This window comes from Mytilus edulis, chromosome 5, assembly GCF_963676685.1.
Source record: "Mytilus edulis chromosome 5, xbMytEdul2.2, whole genome shotgun sequence".
Lineage (NCBI taxonomy): Eukaryota > Metazoa > Mollusca > Bivalvia > Mytilida > Mytilidae > Mytilus > Mytilus edulis.
Window position 1 is genome coordinate 56439491 of NC_092348.1, and position 17947 is coordinate 56457437.

At 32.2% G+C, this 17947-nt stretch overlaps 1 protein-coding gene across 1 annotated transcript; it reads left to right on the top strand.

Annotated features, from left to right (window-relative positions):
* Positions 1 to 15523: 15523 nt before the first annotated feature.
* On the top strand, positions 15524 to 17947 carry LOC139523997 (complement C1q-like protein 2). Its single transcript, XM_071318498.1, has 2 exons — positions 15524 to 15835; positions 17463 to 17947. Exons 1-2 carry the CDS (start codon positions 15562 to 15564, stop codon positions 17876 to 17878), a joined length of 690 nt encoding a protein of 229 aa, XP_071174599.1. The 5' UTR covers positions 15524 to 15561; the 3' UTR covers positions 17879 to 17947.

The window sequence follows — 17947 nt, forward strand, 5'->3', positions numbered from 1 at the left end:
CTTAATTCCTAGATGGTGCTCTGTAAAAACAATAGCTCTATTACATTTGAAACTTGTATTCCATATGCTTTCTGCATGCATTTGTTATATATGGAGCATGGAACAAATATTAAGGTAAAAGGATTTATCAATTGCTTAAGTATGTGCTTAGGTGAAATCAAGAAATTCTAGAATGTATTAAAAATTGAAACTATATGTTGGAAGAACAAAATAAGCTAAACAATATTCATATGTTATGGAGCTCCTTTTCGAGATATGTACCCCCCCCCCCCCCCCCCCACCTGTAACTTTTAAAAATGGTGGGAAAAGGCTGTCTCAGACTTTTACTTTGTATTTGCATTGTTATTATTTTGGTCTCAAATTGATCATAGAAAAGAAATCTAGAATCTGCTTAAATTTTGGTAAATCACCTAATATGAGCTATTGAAGTCTTATATGGATATGGAAAGAAAAATGGGTATCATGGGGCAAAATAGTTGACCCTTTATTGAAGGAAAAAAACCAAAGAATCCAAACATCTGATCATTCCAGATGATATTTACATTACCTAAAAAAAGAATTATACACCATTAAATTGTAGAGGAAACAATGGAAACGTTTTTTAGAAAATGAATAATTTTGTAACTTGAGTTATCTCCCTTGATATAAAAACTTTTAGTGATTTTTAATTTTCTTTAAGGTGGTACCTAACACTATAGGGAGATAACTTTCTAAAGTCAGCTAAACGTTTTAATTACATTGTGTTGTAAAAGGAATAGTAAGCTTCTCAATGATCAAAATTGATGTTTGTCAAATTGCTACATAACCAGTATAATTTTTCTGACAAAACGGTTGGTTCAAATTTTTTCAAATTTTTATATTTTTATTAAAGTCTCAAAGTAAATACTTTGAAATTTTTTTATGAAAATTAAACGAGCCGAATTAATTTTAGTGAAAGTGTTGGGTACCACCTTAATCTTATCTAAAAGATTACCTCAGAAATAACTTACTGTGGATTCATTATTATTCGTTGGATACCAATTTTCATGGATTTCATGGGTACAACGAAATCAAATGTTTAACGAATAACAAATTTTCTATATGCTTGTATGCCTTCTTCAGCAAAACCACGAAATTAGATATCAGTGAACATGTCTGTTCTATGGTCGGGTTGTTGTCTCTATGACACATTCCCCATTTCCATTCTCAATTTAATGTTTTCACATTATTCCACGAAAATTGGTACCAACGAAATACATGAATCCAAAGTAACTAATTTAAACAAAGCTAGACATAACTATTCTTTGTGTGTCGAGATATAAGTTATGACTTATAACAAACTCAAACAAAACAACATACTTCCATGACTGATATCAAAAAGCCTTTCTTCTAATATTTTAAAAACGTAAAAGATAAGGAAATAAGAATAGGCAAAATGCTAAGAAACTCTTGTTAATCCGTCAAAGTTTTAAGAAAAATTCTTTGTTGGAGTTATTGTTCTTTATTGATGATTTTTATGAAAAGAAAGGACAGAGAGAATATGCATCAAGCAAAAAAAGAAATAATAAAAAAAATTTAAAAAAATTACAAACTTGACCAATCATTACATTGGTCTATATTTTGATGACTAACAAAGACATGTAATACATTGTATCAATAATTTTGCCAAATGAGCTATTTCGACTCATTCAAGCTTAATAATTGAAAAAAAAATGTCTTTATTTTTATTATCATTTCCAAAACTATTTTTTTCGCTCTTTATAAATAAAATAAAGACATAAAGATAACCGATACACATAATTAATGAGCCACCATTTTATTTAAATGTTACTTGGTAGTGTCAGAGACATGATAGTAATAGGTAAAATAACTAAAATACTGAACTCCAGGGAAAATTCATATCAGAAAGTCCCTTTTCAAATGGCAATATCAAAAGCCCAAAGACATCAAACCAAGGGAAAACAACTGTTACTGTCATATTTCTGACTTGGTATAGGCATTTCCTTGTATAGAAAATAGTAGATTAAACCTGGTTTTATAGCTAGCTAGACTAAAGACTGAGAAACAACACATATCTTCATTTTCAGTTGTTAGAAGAAATGCTCTGTCTTAAATCTGTTTGTCCTGTTTACAATGTAACAGAACTTATCTGTAAAATTGATAATTATAATTTTCCAGTTCTGAATATGCATGAAATAAAGCCACAGGACATTGAGCGAACAACATTACATGTTTTAATCATTTTTGTTTTGAAAGGTTCATGAAATATTTTTTTCTAAAGAAGGTCTGTCATCATTCCTTATGGATACAAAATAAGAAATATACCTTTTGTTAATGCTATTTACATATATGAGTATGAGCTCAACATTAAACACGTGTGAATCACTAGAAGTTGATAATATAATGTAATTATTATTACTAGCAAAATGAAATTATTGTCCTTTATATATTTTTTTTACATTAATTCAAAATCTTGAATTAATTTCTAAATTTCTAATTGTTTTGTTCATTTTTTTCAAGTTTTGTTATCACCATATCAAAGTTAACTTTTACTTTATATTCACTTCTATAATGAATATATATATTCACGTCCATAATGAATATATATTTACTTGTCTTAATATATCACTATATCATTCAGTGAAACATTGGATGATGTGCAGGGCTTTGAAGTATTTTACATTAGTTGATTTTAAATATAGTAAGACATGAATCTAAAATGTTATAGGTAGAATATAGTTTAATCCACACGTTGTCATTGGTCCTTAATTCTAAAGCCACAGCAGCAGTTCCAGTTTTCCAGTAGCCTTTATCACTATAGCCTGCCACATATTGCTGGTTTATGGAGTTAGAATTTTTCATGATATCTATTTGCACAATGTTGCTGTCAGACATTATTGTTATTACAATGTGATAATATCCAGGAACATGACAGGTAAATTTGCCTGTAGATTGGAATGATGACAGGTTGGACACGCCAACAGATGTTTTAATGACTGGGAACTTCAGTGGTCCAGCAGGTTTATTACCATACCCATAATTGGTACAACCAGTAACCACAACTGAAATGAAAGAAGTCAGTATATGAACTTCATAAGACATTCCTTTATTTTAATAGTTCATTTTTGTTAAATTTTAACACTACTTTAATGACATTAAAGTCAAGGTGTGTCATCAAGGCTTTGCTAAAAAAAAGTGGGGCGAAAAATACCAGAGGGACAGTCAAACACATAAATAGAAAATAAACTTTTAACGCCATGGCTAAAAAAGAAAATGACAAACAGACAAATAATAGTAAACAAGACACGGCATAGAAAACTAAAGACTAAGCAACACGAACCACACCAACAACTGGGGGTGATCGCAGGTGCTCCAGAAGGGTAAGCAGATCCTGCTCCACATGTGGCACCCGTTGTGTTGCTCATGTTATTACAAACCTGGTAAATAGTCCAATTCGATAGTTCATATTCGTGAAAAGGAAACAGGATTGTAGTTACGACATAAGGAACATATCCAATATCATCTGTGAAACGGATATTCCATAACGGTCAACCAACTCGTGAATGCGTCTGTAAAATTTACAAAGGGATGATTTCAACTTCGCCATTTGGAAATCATGGGTTAATAGCTTCCTTATGAGAAGCAACCCTCTATCAAGGAAATCATGATAGAAAATACAAGCCTGGGAATATCGTATCAATTGGGAGATATATACTCCGTATGCAGGCGCTGATGGAATGTTGCTACATAGAAATGGAAAGTTCACAATTGGGAAACTAGAATCATCTCTTTTGTCGTAAAGTTTTGTTTTCAATGGACGGTGCCCTCATTGTCAATTTTTAGATGCAAGTCAAGATATCAGTGGCGTAGCTATGTAATTTTTACGTGTACGCCCGAACCTTAGCGAGGGGTTCGAGGACCCAAACTGGTCAATGTCAAACAATTTCTGGTAGTGGATTAGATCTAGGGAGTGAGGCCCCTGGAAGCTAACGAGTTGTCGAGAATGAATACCATTCCTGTCATTAAAAAACTCATCAGTAGAAACATACTTTAGAATCTAAATGGTTTATTTGTTATATTAAATTATTCATTTTGTTAATTTCAAATATAATGGTCATTGGATTCAGAGAAAATGTCAAAACCAGTAGCTTTAAAATATGTTTCAAAAGAGCTGTAATGAATTAACCTACAAAATCGCCTTTTTATTTCCAAATTTCGCAAATGAACATTAATCTTCAGAGATGTGCAGGTGCACTATTAGATATCGTAAAGGGTACTGTGGAACCCTGTTCTTTTGTCTGGGATTTTCCCCGCAAAAAGTGAATCCATTTATCAGTCTATTACAGGATTTTAAATCCAACATTTTCTTTAGATATTTTTTCTTGATCTGGAATACTAGTTTCTGCCCAAGTTTCGTGACAATTTATGAAGATTGACGCATTGATAATTTATAAAATCAGGATAATACTGAAAAATGAATAAACAAAATTAATAATTAACTTTTAAAACTTTGCTTCAGACAAAAATTGTAAAAATGCTTGGATTCTGCTGAAGTTTAATTTAATTCGATGAAGTTTTGACAATGAAACTGTTGTGTAAAAATTGTTAACCCTACACTATAACTTTTAGCACCGGTTAATTTTGTCCGTAAAACACAGTTTCTGTTCAACTTCCGGAAAATTTCACAAAGTTTGGCAAAGTTATTATTATTTAAAAAAAAGTTTCTCAACATATTTAACCTAGATATTGACTCCACCGACGAAATTTATGATCGCTACGTCTCGCTTTTGTGACATAAAAACAGGTGTATGTCACAGGCTCGACAAAACTGTAAACCACAAAACGAATCTCAGCAGATAATGGATTCTTTTAAACAAAAGGGAAGGGTGTATAAAACTCACAGTAGCTTCAGACTTGACAGAAAATTGACAAATATATAATATGATACCATTTGACTAAAAAGTAAATTTCGTCACTTTTATCCGCAATTACAAGCCAAAGAAGAAAGAAATATAGAGCTGATGTGCTTCTAACAAGTTCTTTTCATTTTCTTTAGATTAAAATATTTTTTAAACAAAATTCAAGTGTACGCCCGGGCGTTTTGACGTAAACGTAGCTACGCGCCTGGATATGAGGCAGACTTACTGTATCTGTTGTATCCCTCATCTATAGTTTGATTGGATAGATGCGTTCAACATAGTTACCATATTTTGAATTATTTAGTCATCTATATAGTTAAAGGATAATGCTAACTTCTTATCTTTCTTCCTCAGACTTTCCTGTATGAAGTCAGCATCATAATAATAAAGGAACAAGTCGATAAGAGGGACACAATTGGTTCCCATTGGAAGGACGATAGTTTGTTGAAAATCACGTCCCCAAAACATCACAAATGTGTTGTCAATCAAGAAATCAAGTATCTTGATAGTGTGAGTTTAAACAAAAAATTCTTTGGATCATACACCAGACTTATGATTATCCAGTATTTCCTCTTTGATAAGGCTAGTGAGTAGTGAGGGTACGTATATGTTAAGTTTCCAAGTAAATTGCCAATACCTAATTCATTTATTAAGCATTGTTATGTGAATGAGATTTAAACACAAAAACGATGCTGTTTGGGGCTGTATCTGTGGGGACAACAACATATTTGTCATGGAATTGCTTTATTTAAGGGCATACGATACAGTTTTGATCCCGTATTTTTACAGTTTGATAAAAAAAATTCCATATAGGCTATTTTTTGCCTGATTTAATCAAATATGTAATAAAAAATATACCTTCATGTGCTACTTTTGGAGTTAAATGAGGTCGAAATTTTGTATATTTGCTAAAAATTCGGATTTGTGGCCGTATTTTCGCTTTCAAAAGAAAGCCATAACTTTTTTGTTTTAAAAGATAAACACAAATTGTTTTTTTGTTAAATAATTTGTAATTTCTGTTTTTATAAGTATCCTAAAAAATTATGCATTTTTTATTCAGAAATAACTGATATTTATCACAATGGTCATGAAATGAGAAAAAAACGTAATTTTTTGCTGTATATTTATCAAAGTAAAACAAATTGCACTATTTCCAGTTTTATAAAATTTGGTCCACACAATCTCCCTGCAAAATGAAACAAAATGTAGTTTTAAAAATATAGGGGTCCATGCACTCGTTTTCAAATTAAATCTGTTTGAATGATAAAAATCAGTCGAAAAATGCATCTTTTCCCGATATGTCATAGTTTGACGTCGCGAAAATAACATTTTAAGTTAGCATTTCCTTCCCTGTAACTGTATCGTATGCCCTTAAAGCGTGTCTTTTATATAGCTAAAAAAACTACAACGAGATATTGAAAAAATAAAAAAAACAATTCTTTTTTGTTCATTCATTAATGAAAGTGAAATATTGAAACAAAAACTTGCTTTTAGCAGTCAGTTTGGTCCAGATTTGTCCCGTAAAAAACCAAAGAGACACCGTTACTGATTATTCACTTGAAAGGAAGTAATTTGTACTTATAACATATTTGTAACGAATACGTCGGGTTTTGCATATGCAATAACCTCAAAATTGCCCGGGGCAAAAAAGAGTATATTGATATTGTGTGTCCTGATTCTAAATGACGTCACGTCATTGCATCCTTACGACACGTTTGTGATAAAATGTTTAAGGTTTTACCTTTTATCTTTCTGTAAATTGTTATAATTGACCCTTTTTCTCTTTTCTGCAAAACATAAAATATGTGATAAAAAGATTATAACATGTCTTTTCCATATTGGCCTTGGTATCATCCCTCGACCCATATCGGACCTCGGCTTAAGCCTCGAGGCCGATATGGGAGTCTCGGGATGATACCAGGGCAAATATGGAAAAGGGCATGTTATAATCTATACTTATTGAATCTGTATTCATTTGAAGTTTAATTGATCGAACCCCTTAGCTAGATATGGGTTACGCATGAACTAGGCATGTTCAGGTATTTATGAAAGGAAAAGAATGTCAACATTCGAAGTTAAACAAGGGTTAACCATTTGGTTGACTGTTCCTATCTACTAAAACTCATTTTGGTACAGGTAAAACAATTATCATTATATTGGTTTGTTTTTACCTATAATATGAAGTCAAACAGATCCAGAAAAATCCCATTGCACGCGTTCGCTATCTATTTATATCTATGTTCATATTTATATCGGATTGAATGACCATTGACAGTCTTCGAAAGGTCACCTCGATGGTTAATCAGAAGTTGCTGGACTACAATTCACACGAAATATTGATAAATTGTTATTGCTAAGTGAGGTGTTTTAAAAAATTTGAATTGCACTATACCTTTCTGTAATTGTTTATCCAGATTTTATTGAAAAAGTGAGAAAGATGAGTTGTGGTATCTGCCCATTTGTTCAATTTCATTCATGGTATTGTTAGCCTGTTCATTTATTTCTTTCATGATATGGTTTGCTAGCTTTTCATTTTCTTTTCTGTAATCGGATGTCAGATTGTGTAAAATTTGAAAATCTTGGTGCTGTTTCTGTTGCATGGTTTGATATTGATTATTCATTTGACTTTTCAATTCATGCTTGGATGATGTAGTCAGATTATATAAAGCTAGAAAGTCTTGATTCCTTGCTTGTTCATGGCTGGTCAGTAAGTTAATCCTAGAATCAAATGTTTGAACCTGGGCTTGTAATTTTTGGAGAGTTTGTAGCTGATTGATATTTTTAAGTTGCTCCAGTTTTTTGATTTTTTTCAGCAAGAGCAAGGGTTTCGTTCACTGCAGAATTATACATTTGCTCCTTGACTGTCAACTCAGCTTGGATTGCATTGTACTTCAATTCAAGTTCCTTGTATTTTTGCTCCAATGCATCAATTGTTTTCTCCGTTTTATTTAACTCATTGTAGGATGGTTGTGCAGCTAAAATTTGTTCTATAAGGTCAAACTTTTGTTGCAGTTAATTGGCTAATAAGTTCAGGCTTTTCTGCTGCTGATCACGGTATGTTTCCAGGTCATAGTGAATTTTATTTTTGTCTTCATAATATTCTGATGTTGTTAGATAGGTTGGTTTTCCTGCTAGAGTAGAGGTGTTCTTACTTTCCAGAAGAAAACCTTTAGTACTTCCAATCACAAGCAATGAAATGAAAGCAGCAATCATTGTGCTACAAAAAAAGTCAGTTGCAAACTAAAATATTCTGTCAAGTGTTATACCGTACACTGTTGAATGCATAAATATTTCTGTTTCTATTTATCATCAGAATTTATATTAAAATACTTAATTAGGTCAGAATGATTCAAGCTTATCTCACACTTGTATTGTAAGGGATGTTTTCTTTTATATTGTTAACATATTACAAACACTGAGTAGAAATACAAATGTATATATCTTGATTTTTTATCTCTCATTGACCTGCAAGGACATGTGAGCTATTGTCATTTCTTGTCATCCTTCAACTTTGGTGTACATCGTTGTTAACTTTTTCAAAGATCATCTCTTCTGAAACTGGTTTCAGTTTAACTAAATTTTTGGTGAAAGATCCTAAGTGTATTTCTTTTTTTTTATAAAGTACATGCATGAAATGCCATAAAAATACTATGGTACTGACTTGGTATCTAAATGCATCCTATCCATGGAGAATTTCCAGAAATTTATCAATAAAATACATGATCAGAAATTCATGTACAAAATGATGTTCTAATCGGCACAGACATTACTTGAGCAAGGTTCAGTTCCTTTGTCCATATTTGTAAACTATAAATGATTGAACTACAACGAATGCTTTATACAATGCAATGTTTAAATTTACCTCCAATTTAAGCAATCTTTACCCTTTAATCTTACAAGCACTTTGATTGTATAATGTTTGTGTTTTTGTTTTACTTTTATATTAAGGTGAAAAATCCTATTCCTTTTTTACATTACTTAATTAAAATGCAGTCAAGATCATTGAATTGAAATTGATTTTGCAATCATCAAATTTATATTCATATTCATTAACAAAGGTTTTATTTTTTAATTTTGTTTATTTGTGCTGTACATATAAATGTTGTATATCCTCATTCAGTACAATATCCATAATCTGTACAGTGTTTGGCATGATGAGACATTGGTATGACTATCCTTTAAAGCTTTAGATTTCGGAAGGTAAAACTGGATGCTTCATATCTTGGATTCAGATTCCTTATGTTACAGAATTTTCGTCAATTATATTTCCAATGTAGTTGACCTCGTTTTCGTGGTTCAGCGACTGCTTGAACATGGATAAGAGTTTTATACGCCTGTTTATGTATTATACTATAGTGAAACTTTGGTGAATTTGTTGTTTATGTACGCTCACTTTCGATTTTATATAAATTTATAGTATACAACTGTTCGTCCGTCCGGGTCCAACATTGACTTAAAACTGTTTTAACTGATTACATGAAACTTTGGTAAATTTGATTATGTGAGCTCCCTTTCAATGTTTATAAATTTTGGCTTTTATTTTTCCGAGTTATGGGGTATTATTCATTAACTAGAGGCTCTAAAGAGCATATGCCACTCACTATGAACTATGTGCATATCAAACGAAACGACACACATCGGTTCATGAGAAAATTATGTTTTGGTGTGAGCGATCTTACTATACTGGACATTCTTGCTGCTTACAATTATCTCTATCTATAATGAACTTGGCCCAGTAGTTTCAGAGGAAAAATATTTTGTAAAAATTTACCTAATTTTTTCTAGAAATATTATTCACAGCTGCACCATGCTCTCACAGATGAAAGAAAGTGAGTCTCTGCTGGCATTACAACACACTTTGCTTATTTATAAATTTAAAAGTTGAGTCCATCGAAAGAATACAACTGCACAATGTTAAATCTATTACGCCTTACTCTTGGAATTCATAGTATTTCTACTCTTATTTTATCATGGTGTATCAGCTTTGAGCGAAACACATGATCAAGCTGCATTATTTCAGTATTATCACGTGCAATCATAGCTGCTGTCCGGGAATAATTAAATGTATGTAACACGTCTTTTTATTGGTTGAACATTTTTTTACTGTCAGCTCGTAGACATTATTTTGTCATATGACTGTGAAGCCATCAACATTATTTTCTTAATTTTCTTCTTAAAGGTGGAATTTAGAATCAAATTATAAGGAATGACACTTTTAAATAACCCTCTCACGTGACGCGATACGCGGGTTATCAAGTTGTGTGCACCCAATTTATTTATGTTATTTTTAAGAAGACAGAAATAAATATTACAATAATTTTTAATTTCTTAATGTAATTTAATATTGGTGTGCCTCGCGATTGTTGATAGCCATAACTAAATGACAGATTCAAATGAAACATACATTTTATGTAATTATAAGGTAAAATAAGTTCCCTATTACGCAAGTATTCTTATCTTTACGAGGCAGAACTAGAGGGTTACAAATATTTGAACGTCACTCAAAAATGAAGTTTTTATTCATTCTCTTCATTGTTGTTTTTTTGCAGGACAGACGTAGACGAGGCTGATGTGAAAAGGTTTAACAAGTTGGAAACTGAGATGACAAAACTGACCACTGGAATGCAGAAACTGATGAGTGAAAACGGCATTTTTAAAAGTGCATTGGTTTCCTTAGAAGCTGAAAACAAGTATCTACAAGAAGTAAACCAGAACATGCTGCGAAAAATGAACAAATTTGAAGATTATATGTTGTCGAATCTAAACGATTCAACTCATAGGAAGCGGGTCACAGTGACACATCGTATTTATAGATTGTAATAGGTTTTTAATATTGAAGACTTTATCACTTTGATAGTTCAATATTCTTACTAACATATATATATATATATGTTAAGATAGTCGGTAAGATCAGTTCTTTACTGAGAGTGCTTGTGACCTAATATGATATACCGGTATATGGGATCAATAAATTCAATTTGGACTGCGAGTCAATGTAACTAATACTATATGCATTATAATGTTAAAGCATATCGAAGTTGTCTTACACATTAACTCCGATACTAAATTAGACCAGGGTCATAACGTTAAAGATCTGCTAAAGTCTGCACTATTTACATTTATATCGCAGTTTTTTTTTATGTATGTGTATTTCATGGTTGTGAAAAGTAAAATCCCAAAATAACTGAACTCTGAGGAAAATTCCAAACGGAAAGTTCTTAATCAAATGGAAAAATCTAAAGCTCAAATACATCAAACGAATGGATAACAACTGTGATATTCCTACTTTGGTACTTGCCTTTTATTTCTTAGCATGTAGAAAATAAATCATTAAACCTGGTTTTATAGTTTGCGTAACCTTTCACTTGACGTATAACAGCGACACCAAATTCCATTACTTTGACAACGAAATGAATGTGTGATGTATTTTTGAGCAGGTAAACGTCAAATAATTGCCAACTGTTTAATCTGTCATGACACATAAAAAGAAAACAAATGTAGAAAAGAAATAAAAATGATTTGAGAGAACTGGAAAGACTTATTCTTTACCAATATTAAAATGCTGTTGGAACTACAGGAACGGTGTTGAATTTCAGATGCAAATACATTTTGTTCGTTTTGGTTTAGAATGTCATTAACATGTGAAATTTGCAATGTGTTATCATAATACCAAGTCTTCACCTAGTGAATATCACTGAACAACATTTTAATTTTACGGAAATATGGAAAATTGATCTAGAACAAATATATATAACAGCTATTTCTTTTTATTTCATTGTTTTCATATTTGAGATGTTATTAATTGGGTTTGTTATTTTTAACATTCGACACTTCTTAATCAATCACCTATACTATGAAAATAAAATGTTATACTTATAAAGCACTAAATTTTTTTAACAACAATGTCAAAACCGTTCCAACATGAGAAATATAGAATACAAACTCATTCCGGGTACAAAGTTAGTAAGAACTCCGTATCTTTGATAACTGCCGTTCTGACTTTCTTAACCAACGACCACAGTTTACGATCACAACTATAGTCGAGATGGTTTACTTCAACTTCGTACTTTATTTGGACTTTTTAACTTTTTTGGATTCGAGCGTCACTGATGAGTCTTTTGTAGACGAAACGCGCGTCTGGCGTATATACAAAATTTAGTCCTGGTATCTATGATGAGTTTATTTACAACCACTGGGTCGATGCCACTGCTGTTGGAGATTTATTTCCCCGAGTGGATTACCAGCTCAGTAGTCTGCTCTTTTTGTGCTGACATGAATTATCATTGATATGGTTACATTTATAAATTAATTGTTTACAAAATCTTGAATTTTTGAAATACTAGGGCTTTCTACCTCAGGCATAGATTACCTTAGCTGAATTTGGCAAAACTTTTAGGAATGTTGGTCCTCAATGCTCTCCAACTTTGTACTTTATTTGGACTTTTTAACTTTTTTGGATTCGAGCGTCACTGATGAGTCTTTTGTAGACGAAACGTGCGTCTGGCGTATATACAAAATTTAGTCCTGGTATCTATGATGAGTTCATTTACAGATTAAACAAAATTACCAAAAACTAAAGCACAATTGTTTTTTCATGTTCAAAAGATTAATTTAGTGTTTATTATAGCCAACAATTGCATATATCTTGGTTATACATAATTTTTAACAGCTATGATATAGTAAACTCGCTTAAAAATTGCAGAATCAACTGTTAACAAACGTACCATACCTAAAGTCATATTAAACTTTTGTTAATTTGCCGGATGCCTGCATATAAACCGTGACCTCAGGATACAATTACTTCCAATTACTAGTTTTGAAGAATATAATCCACAAAGTATATGATTATCATTAGGTTATTCGCTTGATTAAACACAAAAAAGACCAGAAATGGGTAAGGCTAGAGAAATCAAAAGACGCAATGAATTTGACACACGATAGTCAACTTGCGACTACGAATCAAGTACTAAAAAGCTTCTTAGAAATTCTTTAACATATATTTAAAAAAATATGACTCTAAGATATTCAAATTCAACTAGTAGGTTTCTAAAACTTTCATATTTTTTTTTACCAAATTTACCAACCCTCTTTCCCAATACCCACAAGATATCTAAATAACGAATACGTATTTAATATATATTCAACTGAAAAATCTTTCTTCATTATCATTAACAATAAAATTTTATGCTAACAGCTTCATTTATGTGGCAGAGGATACAACAATGGAAATCTCAATTGTTTAATATTCTTTTGTAGCGGTAAATGTGGCTTTCCATGCAAATATGGTAGGACGTAAAAGTTTACATGATAATGAAGTTCTGCACTTCGACCCGTTCAACAAAATCAACGTACTTTGAGCTAGCTCTAGAGTATCAATTGAGACACATATACTCCATATGCCGGTGCCGCTGGGATGTTTCTACACAAAAATGGAAAGTTGACTATAGGAAAATATAAATCATCGCGTTTGTCATAAATTTTGGTATTCAACCTACCATCAGTAGTCATTTCTAGAAAAAGGTCTAAATATGAAGCAGATTTATCTGCGTCGGTAGTATCTTTAATTTAAAGTTCACTTGGAGAAATCAACTTGACTTATTATAAAGGCAAACACACATTTCCAATTGCCCTTTTTATATCTTGACTTACATCTAGACATTGACAATGAGGGTCGTTTGAAAAGAAAACTTTACGACAAAAGAGAGGACTTCAGCTTTCAATTGTGAACCTTTCGTTTCAATGTAGCAATATTCAAGTAGCTGTTGCATACTGAGTATATATCTTTTAATTGATACGATATTCTCGGGCTTTTTTTTCTTTTATGATTTCCTTCATAAAGGGTGCTACTCACAAAGAAAGTTTTAAACCAAGAGTACCAAATGGTAAAATTGAAATCATCCCTTCGGACATTTTACGGACGACATCACGAGTTGGTTGAACGTTATGGAATATCGCAAATGATAGCAGATATGTGATTAATGTCATAACTACAATCCTGTTCTCTTGTCACGAATGTGACCTACCGAATTGGACTTGTGTTTGTACTAACAGAAGCAACACGACGGGTTTGCTTAAACTTCCGAATCATCTGTGATTATCTCTAGGTTTTGGTTTGGTCCTTGTTACTAAGTCTTCTGTTTTATATGTTGTGTTTTATGTACCATTGTTTGTCTGTTTTTCTTTTTAACCACGACGTTGACACTTTATTTTCGACTTATGAATTGGTATATCCTTCTGGTATCTTTCGTCTCCCTTTTCTAGTATTTTAAATACATAATTGGCAAGAAAGTAATGGACGTTTATAAACCAGCATTCTCATAAACAGCATTGTCCTTATAAATTAACATATTGATCTTGTATCTGTCCTCGAGGGTACCCAGGAGCAGACCCAGGATTTTAGAAAGGGGGCGTATAATTTGAAGTTTGCCGAGTGGAGCGAGGTGAAAAAAGGTTGGGTCCTTTCTTCATAAAACACATAAAATAAGTGTAAAATGCACTTTTGACGCTTCCTGACATGGGGCATACATAGTTTATAGTTAAAGTGTAAGGGTTGGGATTTTTTGATGCGGTATTCTCCCGCATTAAAGGTCTATTATAAAATGATTGCTATGTACTAATATATTTGATTTTTCAGTCAAAATAAACATGGACAATTTTCGTTTGTTGTATGGCAAGTTATAACAACCTCACAGATTTCGTGTTATAAACAAGATATACGGCTATTCAATGAAATTTACAATACGACCGACATGAATAAAAACAAACAATCATTTTTTTTATCCAAATGTTTGGTTGAAATGATTTTCCCAAGAAATGAGGGGTTCCGAATCAATCAAAGGTTACGAATGAGTCTGAAAGGACAAATGGAGACATAAAGGCCACACAAAGCAGCAGGTTACAGCCGGGCCTTGAAAAAAGTATTCAATATATCAGTTCGGTGAAACAGACATTCAGGTCGGATAGGTGACTACATAACACCACCCAAAAAAATGACGCCCGTTTTTTATTCATAATGTTTATTTAATGCTAAATAATTCTGTTGGATTAATTTTTCTTATAGCAGAAAAGTGGACAAGATTGTTGTTTTCATTCCAGATATAGTAAGAATTTTGGTTAAAGGTAAAAAACAGGGTCAGAACTTTTCTCTATAATATCTCAGACTGCCCCTTCAAATCAAATGGTTCGTACCTTAGACATTAAATCTATCTTAAGCTTACTGACTGGGGATCATTAATGTCATTAACGGGCGTGTGAGGTTAAACGACCCCTCTGACACCACCACTGGTGTCGCGCTCTTTGCTAGTCCACAACTGTGATGGTTCATAAATTGCTTGTTGAACGGTTTACTTTATGCCCTATTATGAATTCCCTCTTTTCCCAGTAGCAGTACACATTTCCCGCTTTTCAACCAGGAAGATCTTCTTATCAGTAGTCAGAGATTACTGACAAAAGACGGAAATGTTCCAATTATCTCAACTACATGCAATCTTGTCCTCTTTTCCCCGAATGTGACTTATCGAATTAGACTACTAGTATCATGCTTTCATGTTTTGCACTCATTAAATAACCTACCAAGCAATACAACTTCCTGATAACGCAAGTATTTATATCTTGAAGAGCGAGAACCAGAAGAGTATCAATTACATTTGGACGTCACTCGGAAATGAGGTTTTTAATAATTCTCTTCATTGTTGTTTTTTGCAGGGCAGAAGTAGACGAAGATGTTCTGAAAAGGCTTAACAAGATGGAAACCGAGATTAATAAACTGACGACTGAGATGAAAAAACTGGAGAACGAAAACATGATTTTTAAAGCTGAAAACAAGAACCTAAAAGAAGTTAACCAGAATATGCTGAGAAAAATGAACAAGTTAGAGGATTTTATGTTTTCAATTCTTAACGATACTACCCATAGCAAGCGGGTTACAACTATAAATCGTATGTATTTACTTATTTGCAACATGATTGGTAATTTTTCCTTTGATCTTCTAGTTAGTTAACTGCAGTTAATTTTAAAGGAATGATTTTTGGCTTGGATACCTATTTTGTCGTGTCAAAATTTACAATAGTCTAAAAATATATTACTTAATGTTTAGTATTTTTTTTCATATCATTAAGGTCTTTTCCCGTATATTGATCATGAATCAAACAATTGTCCCTGGACCTTACACGCATTCAACACACGACCATTGCAATCAATAAACCGATCTTTCCCTAAATTTTAGTAATGAACGGAGATTTTTCAATACCTTCATAATTGGTATTAGGAAATGCGTAAAATTTGCAGTATGTTTTAAGAAATCGTTGCATAACTTTTCATTAATGGAAAAAATTAAAATAGATTTATATCCAATCTATGCAATTGAGATATATAAATATTTATATAAAAGAAGATGTGGTATGATTGCCAATGAGATAACTCTCCACAAGAGACCAAAATGACACAGAAACAGCAACTATAGGTCACCGTACGGCCTCAACAATGACGGGTTCAACAATGGGCAAAGCCAACACCGCATAGTCAGCTATAAAAGGCACCAAAATGACAATGTAAAACAATTCAAATGAGAAAATTAATGGCCTGATATAGTTAAAATCAGTGTTCTAATTTTCAATCTTTTGTAATTGGTGTTGGTTTTGTTAACCTTTAAAATAAATTGTTAACATTCGATATTTCTTAACCAACAATCCATACACAATTTACATATGAAAATAAATTGGTATACTTAAAAAGTAATACAAATACACAGAACAAAAAAACTGCTGCTACGAGAAAAAAAATGAAACAAGCTCAATTCCGGATGCAAGAAATAGTGGATTCGGAAACGAAAATCAACTTTAGGCAAACGTAAAAATTCGAGTCTAAGATATTCAAAACAAATTAACAAAGTTTCTTTAACTTTCATAATTTGAACCGGTAGGTGAAACAAGTTCAAAGGGAAATTTGTGATAATTCTTTTTTCAGTTACTTTGGAAAATAAAATTAAAACAAGGACAAAAACATTGTCGATCTGATTAATGAGAAGTTCAATTAACAAGATCATGTGGTATACATAGAAAACCATGATTTCTTACCAAATGTACATACACCCTTTTCCAACACTCAAACAATCGTTGAATATTGTATCCAGTATATAAACAACAACAAAAAATCTGTCTTTCCTTATCATTTGCAATAAAATGTTGTGCATGCTAACAGTTTCTTATTATTTGACATTGGATTCAGCAATATGGAATCTCAATTGTTTATAGTCCGAGGGTATCATCATATCAGTAGTCAATACTGACAGGGTTCATAACAAAATTTTCAAAATTTTTAGGTTTGTAAATTATGAAATTATAAAGAAACTCAGGTTTCAACTCCCTCAGGCAAAGCTAGCCTTATAAGGATTAGGCTTACACTTTAAGTTGTTTTTGATTAAACAGTCCTTCAACTGTTCATTTTTGTACATCCCTGGCTTTTAAATATTTGACTTTGAGCGTTCCTGAGGATTTTTCTGAGGATTTAATCTAGAAAGGCGCATCGTACGCATTAAATTTATACGTGTTGTTTTCATTTTTACAGCAAGAAATGTGGCTTTCCATGCAAATATGGTAGGACGTAAAAGTTTACATGATAATGAAGTGCTGCATTTTGATCGAGTCAACACCAACCTAGGGAATTCATATGATGAACACTTAGGGGTATTTCAATCCCCTACTCCGGGTTACTACGTATTTTTTGTACATTTTCTTACATATGTACCAAACACTTTAGAGGCACAAATAGTGAGAAATGGACATATAATTCAAAATGTCTATGCAGGGAATAGGGGTTCTGCAGGCGCTAAATATGCACCAGGTTCCAACTTAGTTATCATTCAGTTGAATCAAGGAGATAGAGTATGGATTAAAGTTCACGACCAGTACCACGGCATTGTCGACGTTCTTGATGGTCCATGGTGTACATTTGCTGGATATCTACTATATCCTGGAATATAAACACAAACAAGAGATATCGTACACAATGTTCTTACAAATAAAATAAAGAAAAAAAAGATATGATAACTC

Bases quoted from the DNA above. Each gene is read 5' to 3' on its own strand.
- LOC139523997 (XM_071318498.1), top strand. From the start codon at position 15,562: ATGAGGTTTTTAATAATTCTCTTCATTGTTGTTTTTTGCAGGGCAGAA. The intron at 15,836-17,462 runs GTATGTATTTAC...TCATTTTTACAG, and splicing joins GCGGGTTACAACTATAAATC to CAAGAAATGTGGCTTTCCAT.